At 39.6% G+C, this 17,471-nt stretch overlaps 1 protein-coding gene across 1 annotated transcript in view; it reads right to left on the bottom strand.

Moving 5' to 3' along the window:
* Nucleotides 1–17,195, bottom strand: part of ACMSD (aminocarboxymuconate semialdehyde decarboxylase) — a 232,552-nt gene extending 215,357 nt beyond the window's left edge. Inside the window, exon 1 of the mRNA XM_060257122.1 lies at nt 17,011–17,195. Within this exon, the coding sequence (XP_060113105.1) occupies nt 17,011–17,067 (57 nt within the window). The 5' untranslated portion in view covers nt 17,068–17,195. The remainder of the gene's footprint in view (nt 1–17,010) is intronic.
* Nucleotides 17,196–17,471: the final 276 nt, after the last annotated feature.

The raw sequence follows: 17,471 nt of genomic DNA, 5'->3' as shown, positions 1-17,471 counted from the left end.
TAAGTTCAGGCAGTTCAGATTAGGAGAATATATGGTGGCGGTGCACAAGGTGTAGGATGAGTGCCTCTGTTCGTTCGACGGAATGAATGTCTGTGATATGCTTTATGAAAAACTTAATAAAGTATAAATAACAAAAAAAAAGTTCTAAATCACCTTTATTATCTAATAAAGATCCATAGTTAAGGTTGTGTTCCCATTGATACAGGTTCGGATGTATTGACGCTTCTACTGGGGATAACCATATCGGTATATACTTATAAAATTGTAATTTTACTTCTGTCCAGATTCTGAATATTGATTTCCTTATTTCATGCCTGAAAAAATTACTATTCTTTTGAAGAAGTTGATACCAGATAAAGGAATGCCATTCCCTTATTAAATCTGCCCCTTCCAGTACCATCAGTCTCTTATTCTTTAATAACAACCAATCCTTGGCCCAAGATAAAACACATGCCTTATAGTATATTTTCCAATCTGGTAGTGCAAATCCCCCTCTTAATTTACTATCCTGAAGCACCTTCAGTTTTATTCTTGGTCTCTTATTTTGCCATATGAACTTACTTAATATTTTGTTTAATTGTTGGAAAAAACCCTCTGGTATTACAATCAGAATCATTTGAAATAAGAACAAAATTCTTGGCAGTACATTCATTTTGATTGTAGCAATCCTTCCTAATAAAGAGATTTGTAAATCATTCCATCTTTCTAAATCTGATTTTATTTCCTTCATAATTTTGTCAAAATTATCATATTTTAGAGTTTTCAATTCTGTTGTCAAATATATACCTAAATATTTAACTTTCTTTTCGTGTCTAAAACCTGATTTTTCTTCCACTTCACTAATCTGCCTTTCAGACATATTTTTCGCAAGGAACTTGGTTTTTTGATAATTTACTTTTAGACCTGCTATGTCACCATATTGTTCCAATCTCTTTTTTAATTTTCCAATTGAATGTACCGGGTCTTCTAAGATAAATAGCATATCATCTGCAAAGGCTTGTATTTTAAAACTTTCCTTCTTAATTCTCGTGCCTTTAATCTCTTGATCTTCTCGTATCGTATTAATCAGTAACTCCAATGCTAACACAAAAAGTAACGGTGACAGCGGGCAACCCTGTCTGGTGCCTTGTTCAATAGCTATAGACTCTGAAAGACTCCCATTGATCTTTATGAGTAGAATAAATAGCCTTAACCAGTTTACTGAAATTTTCTCCACATCCTATAGCATATAGAGATTTTAGGATAAATTTCCAATTTACGTTATCAAAGGCTTTCTCAGCATCTAGCATAATACATGCCATTTGTTTTTCAGGATGTTCTCTATAATATTCCCGAATGTTCAAATATACCTTATATTCTGATTCATTTGTCGTTTTGGAATGAAGCCAGTTTGATCTTCATGGACAACATCTGATACAATTTTCTTCAATCTGTTTGCCAGGATGGTCGCAAAAATTTTGTAATCTGAATTTAGGAGTGAAATGGGTCTGTAATTTTAAATCTCTGTTTGCTCTGTTCCTTCTTTGTGTATTAGTGAAATTAGAGCCTTGTTCCATGAGTCCGGGACTTTAGCTGTTTCCTTGATCACTTCTATCACTCTCTAATATGGATCTAACAATATATCTTCAAAACATTTATAAAATTCAACTGGAATGCCATCTGGACCCGGTGTTTTCTCAGTTTTTTGGGTTCTTATCCCATCAACAATTTCTTGCAAGACTTTTTGCTGTTCTTTTGAAATTTGCTTTATATTAGCATGTTTAATGTATTCATCTTGTTGTGTTTCCGACTTCTCCCGTTTTTTGTAGTTTTTGATAATACTGTCTAATAATGCCTTCAATTTGTGTTCTTTGAGTGATTTCTTCTTGGTTTTCATTTTTTAATGATCTTATTATTTTCCTTTCCCTTTCTTTTCTTAATTTGAATGCCAACCACCTACTGGTTTTATTCGCGTTTTCAAAAAATTTTTGTTTTGCCCACTTCAATTTTTTCTCTAACTCTTCACTCAATAATAAATTTATCTGATGTTGAATATTTTGAATTTTCGCTCTAACTCCCTTTGTATCGTTCACTTTTAATATCTTCTCTTGTTTAGTTAGCGTTCCTGTCAATTGCTTATAAATTTCCATTCTTTTTTTCTTCCTTCTTGATAAGTAACTTATCGCAATACCTCTAAAAATGCTTTGAACGCATCCCATATTGTTTGCACAGATGTATCTTCTTCCCGGTTATAGTTAAAAAACATTTTTATTTCTTTCTTTTTTATTTCTTTTATTTCTTTTCATTTTTATTTATTTATTTTTATTTCTTTATTTCTTTTCTATAAATACTTTTTCTTTCAGAATCTGCAAATTCAAGGTCCATTGAAAGTTATTTGCCCTATTTTGGAATGCAATTTCAATTGGACTGTGGTCAGCAAACGTTCTTGGTAGTATACTTGCGTCTACTAATAACTGTGCTAAGAATGTGGAAATCCACGCCATGTCAATCCTTGACCATGATTTGTGTCTGAGTAAAAGGAAAAATCTTTAGTTATGGGGTTTTTCGTTCTCCATGCATCAATTAGGTTTAACTCATCTGCCATTCTAAAAAAAGTTTTAGGAAGTTGACTATGTGATTTTTTTAGTATCTGTTCTTCCAAATTTCTTATCTTTTTTCAAATCAAAAACAGCATTGTAGTCACCTGCTATACAGTAATTTTGGTAGTCGAATTCAATAATTTTCTGATGTAAATTTTTGTAAAATTTTTCTTGGTTATTATTGGGTGCATATTTGTTTCCGAACAGCATTTCTCCCCCCCCCCATTATATCCTATTTCAATTAAAAGAATTCTGCCAGAATCATCATTGTACAACAATTTTGCTTCTATCTGTTCTTTGACATATATTACAACGCCCCTCTTTTTCTTCTGATTCGCTGAAATATAAAGTTGACCTAATTTTTTGTTTTGTAGTAAATTGATATGTTTTTTTGTTTACATGAGTCTCTTGTAGACTTATTATATCCGATTGTAATTTTTTAAGTAAGTGAAAGATCTTCCTTCTTTTTTGCAGCAGTTTTAATCCATTAACATTTATAGAGGTGATTTGAATCCCTACTTTCCCCATTATTTCATCACTATGTTACTATCTGTTATCTTTACTTGTTCCTTCTATGTTTGTAATCTTGTCTTCATTCTTGCTGTCTTTTTTCTGGTAGTTTCTTCTCCACCTCTACTTAAATTTTCTTCTGCTTCCTCCCCCTCTTCCAGCTCAGATTCTTGAGCGTCCGCATTGACATATTTGTCCCAGAAATCTTGTAACTTTGTTGACGAAGTTATGTTAAATCTTTTACTTTGATAAATAAAAAAGATGCCTTCTGGCACCAACCATCTGAATTTTATCTCTTGCTCCATCAGCCAAGATGTCAGCTTCTTATATCCGCTTCTTTTCTGTCTTACCATCCAAGGTATATCTTTCAATATTTTGATTTTATTATTCCCCCATGTCAGTTCTGTTTCCCTAGCTAATTTCAAAATTTCTTCACCGATAGAGATCTTCATAAATTTAACATGAAGTTTCCTTGGAAGATTAAAATTTTTAGTGTACGAAGATGAGACCCTTCTAGCCCAGTCTATTCCTTGTCTTAAGTCTTTTATCAATTCTTCTTCTTCATCTGATATAAATATGTCATTGATTTTTTTGTATAGATCTTTCCCTCTCCTGGGATATTTTGAAATCTTAAAATATATGCAATTTTGTCCATTTCCATTCTAGCCATTCTGTCCTCAAGGTCAAGACATTTAGATTTATATTCCTGTAACTTGTCAGTCAGTACATTCCCTTTAACTTCCAGTATATCCACTTTGGTTGATAATTTTTGCTTGTTGTTTATTAATTAAAAGCTGCTTCTGGAATTCATCAACTTTATCATTTGTCTTTCTAATTTCCTCCTTAAGTTTTATTTTAATTTCCTCTAGTGCCTTTTGATTTTGTTTGAATGAATGAACTTTTTATTACGGTCATAGACCAATATAAAAATTATAACACATCATGTAAAACCCCTCCTAAAATACATAAAATACAATAAAATACTTAAAACTTTTCCGCACCTATACAGGTCGGGGATAACTAAAATATAATTTAACCAATTTTAAAATCCAGAATCAGTTCAAATTAATATAAAATCCTTTAAATCCGAATATATAAAATCGTTTATAACCTAACATTCAAACAGATCATACAAAACCTACCATTTCTTGTTTCTTAGTATGGAACTTCACCAGGTAATGGCAGAATTTAGCTATCTGTCTAGAGATAGATGGACTTGCATCCACCAAAAGTTTCTCCAAACACGCCCTGTCCGCATCTACTATTGGTTTGACTACAAACGGGGAAACAAACCTGTCCCTATATGCTTGGTGGAATGGGCATCGAAAAAACATATGAATCATCGACTCCACCTCTCCCATAGCACAAGAACAGCATCGATCTTCATATGGAACTTTTCTATATTTCCCTTCTAACACTTTTGAGGGCATGACTGCGCATCGAGCCAATGTAAAGGCTCTTCTGTGAGCTGGTACCTCCAAATAAGAAAAGTACTTGGCCATCCTCATAACATGTTTGGTCTCGGTAGACGCCAAGAAAGAAGGGGCCTGTTCTAGATCCCTTTGTCTTTCTATATCATAGATTCTTTGATTTTATTTGAAGCCAGCCATCATTAAACTTTGAAGTTTTTCTATGGCATCCTGGTTTAATACTGAAGTTACAGATTTACCCATTCCTGGTGAGGTCCCTTGACCTGATTTTTTCATCTTTACATCCATTATATCGAAATACTCTTATTACCTGCTATTTTATTACCAATATTATTTAGCCCCTCTCCCCTATATGCTACTAGTAAAACAAAATATAGTACATTCAATCCTTTAAATTCATCAATATACCTCAGTTCATATAATCAATTAATCAGTTAACATATATCTTAAATTCATTCCAGTTGTGATCACCATTCAATCCAACTAATTAGCCACAAATCAATTTAATTTAATTCACTTCCATTTACTATATATCAAAACAAATCAGCCATTCTAAGCCTTGTCTCGTGTTGAAATCACCATGCCGTCGTTGTTTTTACCCGTTCTTCAAGAGAGAGTCAGCCACGCAACGCTAAAAACCGCCTCTACCTCCTTTCAGCGATTGACGTTAGCAGTTCACACCTTACTCCTTTCATCTTCTTCCCAGTATTCTTTGCAACTCTACTCAGAATTCAGAGTTAGTCTCTCTGTGCCATTTTAACTGAATTTTCCAGTAGAAGAATTAGAATAAACACCTGGCTCCACTCCTGATCCTTCCCGAATCTCCAATTCACGCCGTATTCACCTTTCTTCAAGGAAGAGACAGCCGCTCTAGCTCAGAACCGTCTCTTCCCCCTTTCCTTTCCAAACTTTATAGTCCTTCCAAAGCACTTTCTAATATACTTCCTCTGTTTCTCAGCACCTTACTTTCCACTCTTCCTTTACCAACCTCTACTCCTTCACTTCTCTCCCTTTCTTCTCCTTTCCCTTCACCCACCGCAGTCTCCGTCTTCATATGCCGTCTCCTCACACCCGCACCATGCTCTAACCAACTCCCAAGACTGCGCATCACCTTCTCTTCCCTTCTGCTTTTACTCTTCTCCGTTCCACTCTATCTCTCTCCAAACACCAACTTTCCCACCTCTTCTCCGTTCACTCCCGTCCAGCTTCTTTCGTCCTTCTATATTTTACTTACTTCACACCCCCTTTACACATCCTTGTCTGCTTCTTCGACTCGCCATCTCCGCTTCTCTCCTGCTTCGTTCTGCGTCGTACCTTCACCAGCTCTCTCTGGCAGGCTCTCGTAAGTCAATTTGCTTTCTTCTGTCTTCCTCCGTTGTTATAGTCAGTTTTTCTCCGTATATGCAAGCTGATGGAACTCTTCAGTGTCTTTTCAGCTCCTTAATCCCAGCGGCCCAGTTAAAACTCCCCAGGTGTTTGCAAGCCTCAGCACGGGCGAGGCAGAGAACAGGAAGAGAAGCCTCCGCTTCCCTCCCTAAGATTCCTGCCAGCTCCCTTTGCTGCAGAGTGTCTAACAGACACTCTTTTAAGAGGTGTCTTCTCGAGAAGACCCCCTCTAAGGCCTGCAAATCGGGGTGCCCACCAAGAGCTCTTGGTTATGCCCTCCGCTTCACTGTGCCATCTTGCCGGAAACTCCAAATTCTGATGATGTTGTTGTTGCAAGGTCAGTTTGAACAATTTCCCCTTAATCAGCAGTGCAAGGATGGACTTTTGGTATATTTAAGGGGTGGGATTCCTATACTAGCAGCCTAAATGACATTCAGCTAACACACAAATTTACCCCAGACATAATTTTAGATCAAGATAGCCAAGCAACAGGCATACTTTTTGTTAATTTTTTTATCTCTGGCCTTTTAGCATCATCAAAATAGTTTGACTTCATTGTTATCCGATGATGAGCAATTTTTAAATAAATGTATTAATGTCAATTATTCTCTCTGTGGTCAGCATCATTTTTTTCTCAGATAAAGTTGGAAATGCTAATTGTGATCCTGCATTGGAATTATGATACATCCATGAGATTCCTGTACTAGCAAAAAGTATGTATTAGCATTGCAGTCCTGCACTCCAAAACAGAATGGATCTGGAGTAGTTTTAGTTACTTCTGTAGAATTTTTCCTGTAGTAAATCATTTGATAAATACAGCATCTCAGTGCAATTTGCTGTGCTGGCAACCCTTGCATATGAATCAAAGATGCCTTGGCTGTTCACTCAGTTTTCCTTTCCCTATTCCAGACATTAGTAAAATAATCCAATTAACCATTGCATTTTAAGGGTGGGCAATGGGGACACTGCTCCAGGACGCACAGGTGGAAGGCACTAAGAAGTATGATGCTTCAATTATCCAATCCTTTACCAAGATAGTAGTTCTGGTTAGCAGAAATGCAACTTAAACAACAGCAGTAATTGTAGAACATTGAAACTGCCCCGTGTTTCATTTGCTCGACTGTTTACTTCAGTGGAGGGCCCTGTTCCTTTTTCCTTCTCTAGGCTGAAAACATAATTGACATATATCCCATTAGCATCTTTTTTCTGCCATCACTGGACAAGTCAGGCCAATATATTGGCTGACAGTCCAGCTTTAAGGAGGGGCAAAGGATGGGGCTGTGTGTTAAGAGCCCAGTTATTTATTTTAGGGTACTCTAATATATTGATACAATTAAACAGACTAGCAATATTTATTCCAACACAATTTTTTAAGTTCACTTCATTAGATGCATGGAATGCACACCCACAGGAGATTTATCATAGAAGGAACAGAAAAGTGAGAGTGGGAAGATGTTACAAAGAGAAGCCAGTTAAAAAATGATAACCAGTCAAACCAGAGTGAGCACCACTCTCAATCATAGATAGGAATAGTAGGATAAGCATAAAATCAGATATAATGAAGGAAGGTACAATGCAAAGGCTTGATAGCCTGCAAATATTAACATCTATAAAGAGTGGGTCTTTTCAAGCTATTAACACCTATAGCAGTGATGGCGAACCTTTTAGAGACCGAGTGCCAAAACTGCACCCCCAAAACCTACTTATTTCTCGCAAAGTGCCAACACAGCAATTTAACCTGAATACTGAGGTTTTAGTTTAGAAAAAAAACTCATAGTGAAATTAACAAACTGAAAGAACATTTGGTCAGGATAGCATTTGCTTAAGAAACCAACAAAATAGTAACATGTCAGAATGGGAGAATGATGGTAAGAGTGTCATAAGGCAATAAATGGAGGCTGTTCATTGCTCTGTTGCTTGCAGGTCTGATTTTAAACTGAGAACATGCCTTTCCCAGAGGTGCTCCTGTCCACCTAATTTACTTTTGAACATGTGCATACATTATAAACATCATTCTAGTTTGCCATTTGGAAAAAAGAATACATTAAAATATAGTATGTTTAGTAGGAGCTGGTGGTAAGGATGTCCAAATCAGATCTGGGAGATCCTGATTCATATACCCACTCTGCCCTGACAGCTTGCTGGGAAACCTTGGAGCAGTAATATACTCTGAGTTAACCCACCTCATAGGTTCGTTGTGAGGATAAAAAGGAAGGGGAGAGTGTGTCAAACCACTTCAGTGTCCTTTTGGGGAAATAAGGCAGGGATACATGATGTTAGTTAATAAATTAAGTTGATGAAAGGAGTCCACTGATTTATATGGCTAAATCTGAGTCCAGCAGCACCTTAGAGAACAAGATTTTTGAGTGTCAAAGCTCTTTTTATCTAATTGAGGGAGCTCTAATGCTGGAAAGCTTGTGACCCCTCCCCCAAATCTTGTTGGTTTCTAAGGTGCTCCTGGGCTTGAATCTAGTTGTTCTACTATGGATCAGCACAGCTACCCTTGGAAACTTCAGGGATAGTCTGAATTGTATTAACTAGAAAGTCTGATGTGAGAATGGAGGGCCAGTTTGGTGTAGAGGTTGAGTGCTGGGAGAACTGGGTTTGATTCTCCACTCCTCCACTTTCAGCTACTGGAATGGCCTTGGGTTAGCCATAGCTATCATAGAGCTGTCCTTGAAAGGGCAGCTTCTGGGAGAACTTCTGTCAGCCCCACCTACCTCACAGGGTGTCTGTTGTGGGGGAGGAAGATAAAGGAGATTGTGAACTGCTCTGAGACCCTGAGATTCAGAGTGAAGGGCAGGATATAAATCCAATATCTTCTTCTTTCTTTAAACTGAGTCAATGCACAGCAGCCAAGAAGGTCAGAGCGCCTGCTCCGGCTGCAACGCCACTGAGGATGTTCTCCGCAGCTGAGAACGAAACGTCTGGAAGGAAAACTTTCTCCAGTAGAACACGGCACTTGAGCCCGAAAGATTCTACAAACCCTAAAGAGTCAGTAATAGCTGCCCACATAAAGCCTCAAAGCAGCTCAGGAGTCCAGCAGCTGCCTGGTCAATCTAAGAAGGAGTGGTGGCAGAGCAGAGGAAGTTGGGGGTATCTCAGCCCATGGGGGATGTCATATGAAGCAGTCCCTATGAAAGCTTTACTGTCTGGGAACTAGATCATGCCCTTGGGGAATAACCTCTCTGTGGCAACAAGGAACAACATATTCAGGGGGGAGTATGTGGACATGTTCACCCTCCTATTGAGGGAGCTGGAAAAGATGGCTAATGATGACCTTGAGGAGAGGGACAAAGAGAGTCTGAAGAGGCAAAGGAGGGATAGGACATGGGCTAATTGGTTGCCTGGGTTCTTAATATATTCTGGTGTGGTAGTCTGGTCCCAACTCTGGAGAGCCCTATCCTTGTTTCAGGATTTGGACATAGTCTACCAGAGGTATTCCATTTTTGTAGGCCCAGTATGATGAGTTTTGTATGTGGGCCACCATGAATCTCTCTTTGTGTTGGGACCAGGTTCATCTGCAACTGTGGATGTCGGCTATATTGCCTGAAAGGCCAACTGATGGCAGTCTGATAGCAGTTACACAGTGCACTGGCTCTCAAGTAGTTCAGGCATCTGTGCCTAGTCAGGGCAGGCAGTTGAACAACTGGGAATTCAACTCCCAAGGAACATGTGGCCATAGGCCCTGCAAGTACTGACATGAGTGCCCCTTATGCAGAGGCCCCTATGCATTCACAGCTTGCCCCTGGACAGGGTTCAAGAAGCAAAATGGAAATACGCTACCTGGCAATTGGGGGTGCCAAGCTACCTACTGAGAAAGGGGCCCAGTCCAATTAAGCTGAAGGAGCTGGAGCACTGGCTGTGTTTTTATGACAACATAAGAACATAAGAGAAGCCATGTTAGATCAGGCCAATGGCCCATCCAGTCCAACATTCTGTGTCCCACAGAGGCCAAATACACACACACACACACACACACACACACACACTGTGGCTAATAGCCACTGATGGACCTCTGCTCCATATTTTTATCTAACCCCCTCTTGAAGGTGGCCATGCTTGTGGCCGCCACCACCTCCTGTGGCAGTGAATTCCACATGTTAATCACCCTTTGGGTGAAGAAGTACTTCCTTTTATCCGTTTTAACCTGTCTGCTCAGCAATTTCATCGAATGCCCACGAGTTCTTGTATTGTGAGAAAGGGAGAAAAGTACTTCTTTCTCTACTTTCTCCACCCCATGCATTATCTTGTAAACCTCTATCATGTCACCCCTCAGTCGACGTTTCTCCAAGCTAAAGAGCCCTAAGCGTTTCAACCTTTCTTCATAGGGGAGGTGTTCCAGCCCTTTAATCATTCTAGTTGCCATTTTCTGAACTTTCTCCAATGCTATAATATCCTTTTTGAGGTGCGGCGACCAGAACTGCACACAGTACTCCAAATGAGACCGCACCATCGATTTATACAGGGGCATTATGATACTGGCAATTCCCTTCCTAATTTGCGGATGACACTAAATTGTTCAGGGTGGTGAGAACCAGAGAGGATATCACAAGCAGTGTGATAGTTTGTATTTGTTGGAAGTTTAACTTTTGGTTTTCACATTCCATGTCAGCGTCCAAGGAAGCAATATTGGGCTGACAACCTGGGCCCAGTCAAGGGGCTGGAACATGTAGTTAGGGCCAAGATTGTGAAGGAATGTAGAGAAGAGAGGATCCTGGCACCTTTCCCTACACCACCAGTGCCTAATCTCTGCATATCCCCACTGGGTAGTGCCCAAAAAGGCCTGGGGGAATAACACCTCATGCATCGCTTGTCCTACCTGAAGGTGAGTTGTTGAATGACACAATACCAGAATTGTTGTGTTCAGTCTGCTACATGAGTTTTGGCAAAGTTAAATGTGCCCTCCACCTTTTGCTGGTTCACCCCTCTGACTTTGAGTTATGGGGTTTGTGTTTGAAGGGCAGTTCTATATGGACAGGGCCCATGGGGTGCTCAGTTTCATATGTGGTATTTTAGCATTTCAGCTTATTTTTGGAGTGGGCTCTTCTTTACCAGATGGGGTAGTCAACATGGCCCATTATCTGGATGATTTTTTGTTTGTGCGTTCAAGGGGCACTGGACAGTGTGCCAGGTTGTTACATTTTGTTAGTTTAGCTGAGAACCTGGGGGTCCCACTGGCCCATTAGAAAACCAAGGGGCCTGGATGTGGAGCTAGATTTGAGGAGGCAGTGTTCTTGGTTACTGGAGGAAAAGGTTGAGGTTCTAGGATTGCTTCTTTCAAGGGAAAGAGGAAGGCTACACTAAGGGAGCTGCAGAAGTCGTGGGCCATCTTAACTTCACCTGTAAGGTGGTGGCACCAGGTAGAGCATTTTCAGGAGGTTATGCAATGCCATGGCTGGGCATCAGCTCCCACATCATACTGTGAGGGGGTACCACTGGTATGAGAATGGACTTGGAGGTCTGAGAGGCGTTTTTGGCTTCATTCAACATTTTCTTTTGGAAGGAGGACATGCAAATTGAGGCAGAGCTGCAGGTCATGACCAATGCAACAGGGTCAGTGGTGTGCAGAAGACTGGCTGGCCAGCTGGGCCAGTGAGCATAACTAAGGACCTAGCATTCCTGAAGTTTTTCTCCATTGTAGTTGCAGTGTGGCTGTGGTCTGAAGAGCTGGCTAATCACACTGTGCACTTCTGGTGTGATAATCTCATGGTAGTTCATGTGATTAACTCTCTCACATCCAAGTCCCACAGGATCATATAGTTGGTAAGGGGTTTTCACTTCAATCTACTTTTTATGGCTAAATATGTGCTTGGGGTTAGCAACAAGGTGGCTGTTGCTTTGTTTCACAAACAGATGGAGAGGTTCCATCAGCTGCCCCCAAAAGCCAATCTCCAGGCAATCCAGATGCCCCTATAGGCTGTGGCCAAGAGGGTGATAGAGCTAGCCTTGGTGCCTAGCATTAGGAGAACCTATAACTGTGCAGGTCAGTAGTTCAAGCCCTTTAGGCAGCAGATAGGGCTTCATCAGGATTGGCCAATACTGGTACCACATTTGATGCAGTACTGCATTGTCCTTAAGGGTAAAGGTACGAAAATTTGGTCCATTGGGGTAAACTGTCAAGCAATTAGATCTCAAAGAAATCAGTCCTTGATTTGAAACAAAGTATGATTTAATGATAATCCAAGATTGAGTTGAGGATTGGAACTGATACACAGTAACAGTGAAAGGCATACTTAAAGGTGGCACATCAAAGGTTTTCTAAACAAAGCTACATTCTCTAAACAATGCTGTATTCACGTGTGAATCTTCACACGGCCATCCCTTATCTTCTGTTGTTTCCTTCCTGGAATCAGGCCTGGGAACCTGTCCCTGGAGGCGCTTATTTTCTTTCTTTCTTTTTTTTTTTCTTTTCTTTTTTTTGGTTTTAATTGTTTATTTAATCCAAAAGTAATACATAATTATCACAGAGCTTATCAAACGTGAATAAACAAAAAAGAAAAGAAAAACACAGCTATAGCTCTTGAGCTATTATTATCCTTAAGGAGGATCATCTGTGGTTTTATATCAGCTACTGGCATTTTTCCACGTACCGCAGAAAAAGAAGACAAAACAGAAGAAAACCTAAAAATTTCACAAGTTATCGCTCTAACTCGCTATAAATTCTAATATGTAAAACAGTATTACAAATATTACGAAATTTAACATCCAACATTTTTCCTATACGGATTTATGCCTTTTTCCCTCGTACCATCTATAAAATTTCTCCCATTTCATACTGGCCTCAGGTTTGGGGTCCCCTTTCAACATATTCGAAAGTATGTCCATTTCTGCTGCGTTAAAGATCTTATCAACCACCTCCTCAATTTTTGGGCAATTCTCTTGTCGCCAATGCCTGGCAAAAACTGTCCTTGCAGAGGTGAGGATATACATCGTCATATGTATATCTTCCGTGGGGACTACTTTCCTGACAAGAGGCGCTTATTTTCAAAGAGCATTCCTGCATTTGTTAGTAAAAGCGAGAGAGGCAAAAGAGGCGCTAACTACCCCCTAAATATTTTCGGCTTTGATGTGCCCAGCTTGACCCCTGGTTAGTGACATTCATGGAGCTTCACAGATACATTCAGTTAGCATTATACTATTAGCATTATATTATTAAAGGAAAGATGTACATTGCTTGACATAACTATTGACCCTGGTATTTGTGAGCAAGGTTTTGGTTTTCTGTGAATTCATCGGGGACTTTCACAGTCTGAAGATGTTGGTCACAAAATGTTGGATTGCAGGCAGAAAGGAGAGAATCCATTTTCCCAGTGGTCCTGAGGGGACTGTGTAGGAGCTGGGGGCAGAATGCGCTAATGGCTATGAGGTTCATCTTTTTCACACCATGGCACTGGTGGCCTTTTGGGGGGCACTCTCATGTGAGTGACCAGGTAGTGGGTTCATGTAGTGATAGGTCTGGTAGGGCTTTGAGGATACAAGATGTTTGTTTTTCAGGGAGCAGCATCTACCTCAGGGTCTGATGGTGAAAAACTGACCCGTATAAAAAGGGGGTAGAGATTAAGGTGGGACCTAGGTGGGACCTTTGCCCATTAGTAGCGCTTCAACAATACTTAGCAGTGAGGGATTTGGACTGACATCAGCCCTTGACCAAGTTTCAATTCTGAGCAGTTACCAGGTGGACATTGGACATGTTGGGTTTGGGGCAGTTTTGGTTTGAGACCCACTCTTTTTGGATTGGAGTGGCCTCCATGGCAGCGACTATGAGCTATGCAGCTCCATCAACTCAACAGCTTGGGTGGTTGAGTTGATGGAGCTGCATAGCTCATAGTCGCTGCCATGGAGGCCACAGTGTTACAAGTCTTATGTCCATCCATTTAATAGTCTGTAGAGATTGGTGGCTGCTGTTAACTGTGCTCTCTTTCTAGGTCTTGCTGGCTGCCATAAAAGGTGAAAAGTCACCATTTGAGGCCACAGTATAGTGCTTTGGGAGGACCACTGGGCCAAAAGGAGGCTTATTGGTTTGCAATTGGGGCTCAGTGAGTTTGCATCAGTGAAATAGCTGGGACAATGGGGCTTGAAGTGCTGGTTGAGGGGACACTAGATCCTCTGCCTCATATATTGTTGATCCAGCTTGATGAAGGGTAAGGCTCTGGCAATACTCCCTCTAAGCTGTGGAGTCTTGTGAGCAAAAAATCTACTTTGTGAGCTATTGCCATTAAAGTTGTGAGCTATTGCATAAATTTGTTTACTCTGGGGCCATTTTTCTAAGCAAAGCAAAAATGTATGAGCTGGAAGCTAAAAAAACAACTGAGCTAGCTAACACTAACATAGCTTAGAGGGAACACTGCACCCTGGAGATCCAGGCAAAGGCTGACCTGTGGCTCATCAGGAGCAGGTAGCCTGGTGTGTAGATTGTGATGTTTGCTATATTGCCATTCTGGGTCTGGCGTGCCAGGGGGAACCACAGATGTTTGGACTGGGCTTTCAGGAAGGCAAAGTGGGAACTGAGGAATGTGATGACTGGTGGATTGGGCCACTTCTTGCCTCACTCAGAGATATGGGTTAAATTGACTGACCTGTACAGGGACGATGGGATACATTTATCTGAGAAGGGCAATGATATATTTCTTGAGGATGTGCTGCAAGGGCTGACTGGTGGATGCAAGGTCCTAAGCAGATGCTTGGCCATGGCAGTGGTGGATTAGTGAGAGGGAAAAGAGAATGGATCTGGTAAGCACCGTATGGTACCTTCCTTGTTGGGGATCAAGAATCTCTAGGGTTCAGCCTTTGGGTTTGGTGGCTCAGGGCTTGGAATGAGGACTGCTTTGGGGGCTGTTGTGGATAGGCTCCTTCCCTCTAAGGTTTGCAGCTTGGGAGGGGGGAGCTCCTGGGTGGCACCTTTTTTGCCAGACTGGCTGCTGGCAAGCCAAAGGGATGGCTCACACCCAGGGCAAAGGTGGCTCACTCAACATATGGCAATGAGGTGGTCTGGGGTGACCCCTGGCCTTGGCCCATTTTTGCACTCAGAGTTTGTATTTGCTGCAGAAAGTGTAAATAGTTAATAAAGAGGCCCATAGTTAAACCCAGCCTGGTGTTTGTCTTTCCTCCAATTGGAGGTGGGACAATGTGTCCATTTATTCTTTAGTGCAGGGACTGCCCTGTTACTGTGTTACTATAATAGGGGGTAGAAAATAAAATGCTGAAGACTATTATTTTTTCAATAATGTGGAAACTCAAGTGTTGATCTGGCTGACCTGTACAGGGATGATGGGATACATTTATCTGAGAAGGGCAATGATGAAACTCAAACTCAAAAAGTCTCCTTCTGACTTTTCCCATAGGAGAGCTGCTCTTGAGGGTCAGGCAGACTCTCAGGAATGGCTCTGGGCGTTTAAAATATGAACTCTGTGGACTGCCTATTGTGCAAGTGGAAGTACCCTCTGTTCAAACACAGGGCTTTGAGAAAAAAACAACAAATGGGTAGCTTTAGTTAATTCATATATATTACCTCATACTCACTTCAGTATTTCAGAATTGCACCTGTAGTGATGCTTATATATTTTTTAACATTTTTAAAACATTGAATAAACTGATCTGCTAAAAAGCCCAGATCCAATAACATTAACTGCAATGAAAAAAGCTAGTTTCCTTGTGTTCAATGAGATTTACATTGAACACTGTTTAGGAGTATAATTCTAAACAGAGTTACAGACTTCTAAGTCTCTTGATGTTGATAGTGGCTCTGATTAGGACTGCACTACACACCACAGCTATCTCTAACTAGATCAAGGCCAAAATTATTGAATAAACCAATACAAGTTTGAAGAATGAGTAATTGTTTATGCATACATTCCTTTGAAGTGAATAAGGATTGTACAGTTTGTATTTATGTGACCATAACAGGTTAACATAAGAGAGAGAGAGGAAAATAAACTATTTTTTCCTTTCTTTCAGGCTTTATTGCTAACATATGGTTAACAGGTTAGAATGGTTAGAATTTCACTTTGGGTCTTGAGTTACACATCAAGTTATCTCAGTGCAAAAACACAATTTGTTCATTATAATGTACATTATTGTATTTTTTAAAAGATGCAAACCTTTAACTGCTAGATTCTGTGCACAGGTGATCAAAGTGTGCAATAAAGTTCAGTCCTGCCCTTTGGAACCTTGAGTGAGATTTCATAATGAGATCTATTACATAGTTCTTGATTTTTAGATTCCAGGTTCAAATTTTAAATATGGTTATCTATGATGTTATTTTATGTCTTTTATGTTATTCTCTTTCAACAATGAAATTTAATCTAGATTTTTGTTAATTTTTTTGTTTCTATTTTAACTGGAGATGAACTTGAATACCTGTGTATCTGATAATGTTCTTGTTAGTTGGATCTGGACGCTGACCGTAATAAAATCAAACTGAACTGAACAGTAGATCCTCAATTATGTGAAAAGCCATTACATGAATACACCCCAGCTTGCTTCCACTAACATAACCCAGTGCAAAGAGCACTCACAAATCATGAAACGTTTATTTATCTAATGTTACGAATTTCTCTGGATCTAATTCAGATAAATAAGCTGCTTCTAGGGAGAATTAAAGCAATAACTTAATTTGTCCATTTACTAATTTATTCAGAAGGAGACTAATACAATGTCTTAATTTATGTGAGCAGTGAATTGCAACTTTCAAAGGTGCAAAAAGCAGAACAATTTTTGAAACCCCCATTTTCCATTCCTGTCAATTTTTCTGGAGGTAATCATGCAACTGAAAACTTTTTTTTTACTACTTATAAATTTAAACTACAAAACACAAGAGGTCTGATTCCATTAAAATTGCTAGCAAAATACCTTTAACAGAATACTTAAAAAAAAAACCATTTCAAATGAAATTAGCACCCTTTAGCACCCAGATAATATTAAGGTATCAGAATCATTCTAGCATTCTTTCGGATCTTATTTGGAGTTCAAAGAGGGAAACTTCTAATCCAGAAGGAAGTTTTCAAACCTATAACTTTCTGACATAAAGCTCTGAGGAAAACACATATAGATTAAAAAAAAAAAATTATACTGCCTTTGCACCTAATAGTCAAAGTTATTGTTACCTGTTTTAGATCAGGCCATTTCTTAGGAAGAATGTGACTGTGAATATCAATTTTCATCTCTATAAGTCCACCCAAAATTCAGTTTCTATAAAAGCTTCTCTTACTTTAAACTTGAATTGTGCCTATGTACTGTCTGTCCTTGCAGTGGTAGCTAAGCTTTCCATTAACTTCAGTTGCTGTTCAAGTCCTCCCACTAGCCTATCAGGCTGCTTATTTACAGTTGTCAATCAGAAAGCCAGCTGTTCCAAGGAGTTCTCTTATGCAAAGCTAAATAATTCACAATCTATAGTCTTCATATAAAGCTGTTGAATTGAAAGTATACATTCTTTTGGTGTTATTGAGAGGTTTTAAGCAGAAAGTTAATCTTGCAGAAGCTTTCCTTCACAAAGAATTTGTGAGCAGTTTTGTTAAAAACATCCCTTTAGCTTTGGTTTAATGAAGCATTTCTATCCTTTCTAGTC

This window comes from Heteronotia binoei, chromosome 16 (assembly GCF_032191835.1).
Source record: "Heteronotia binoei isolate CCM8104 ecotype False Entrance Well chromosome 16, APGP_CSIRO_Hbin_v1, whole genome shotgun sequence".
NCBI lineage: Eukaryota > Metazoa > Chordata > Lepidosauria > Squamata > Gekkonidae > Heteronotia > Heteronotia binoei.
The sequence above is the reverse complement of the archived record's forward strand: the minus strand, read 5'-3'. Positions and strand labels throughout refer to the sequence as shown.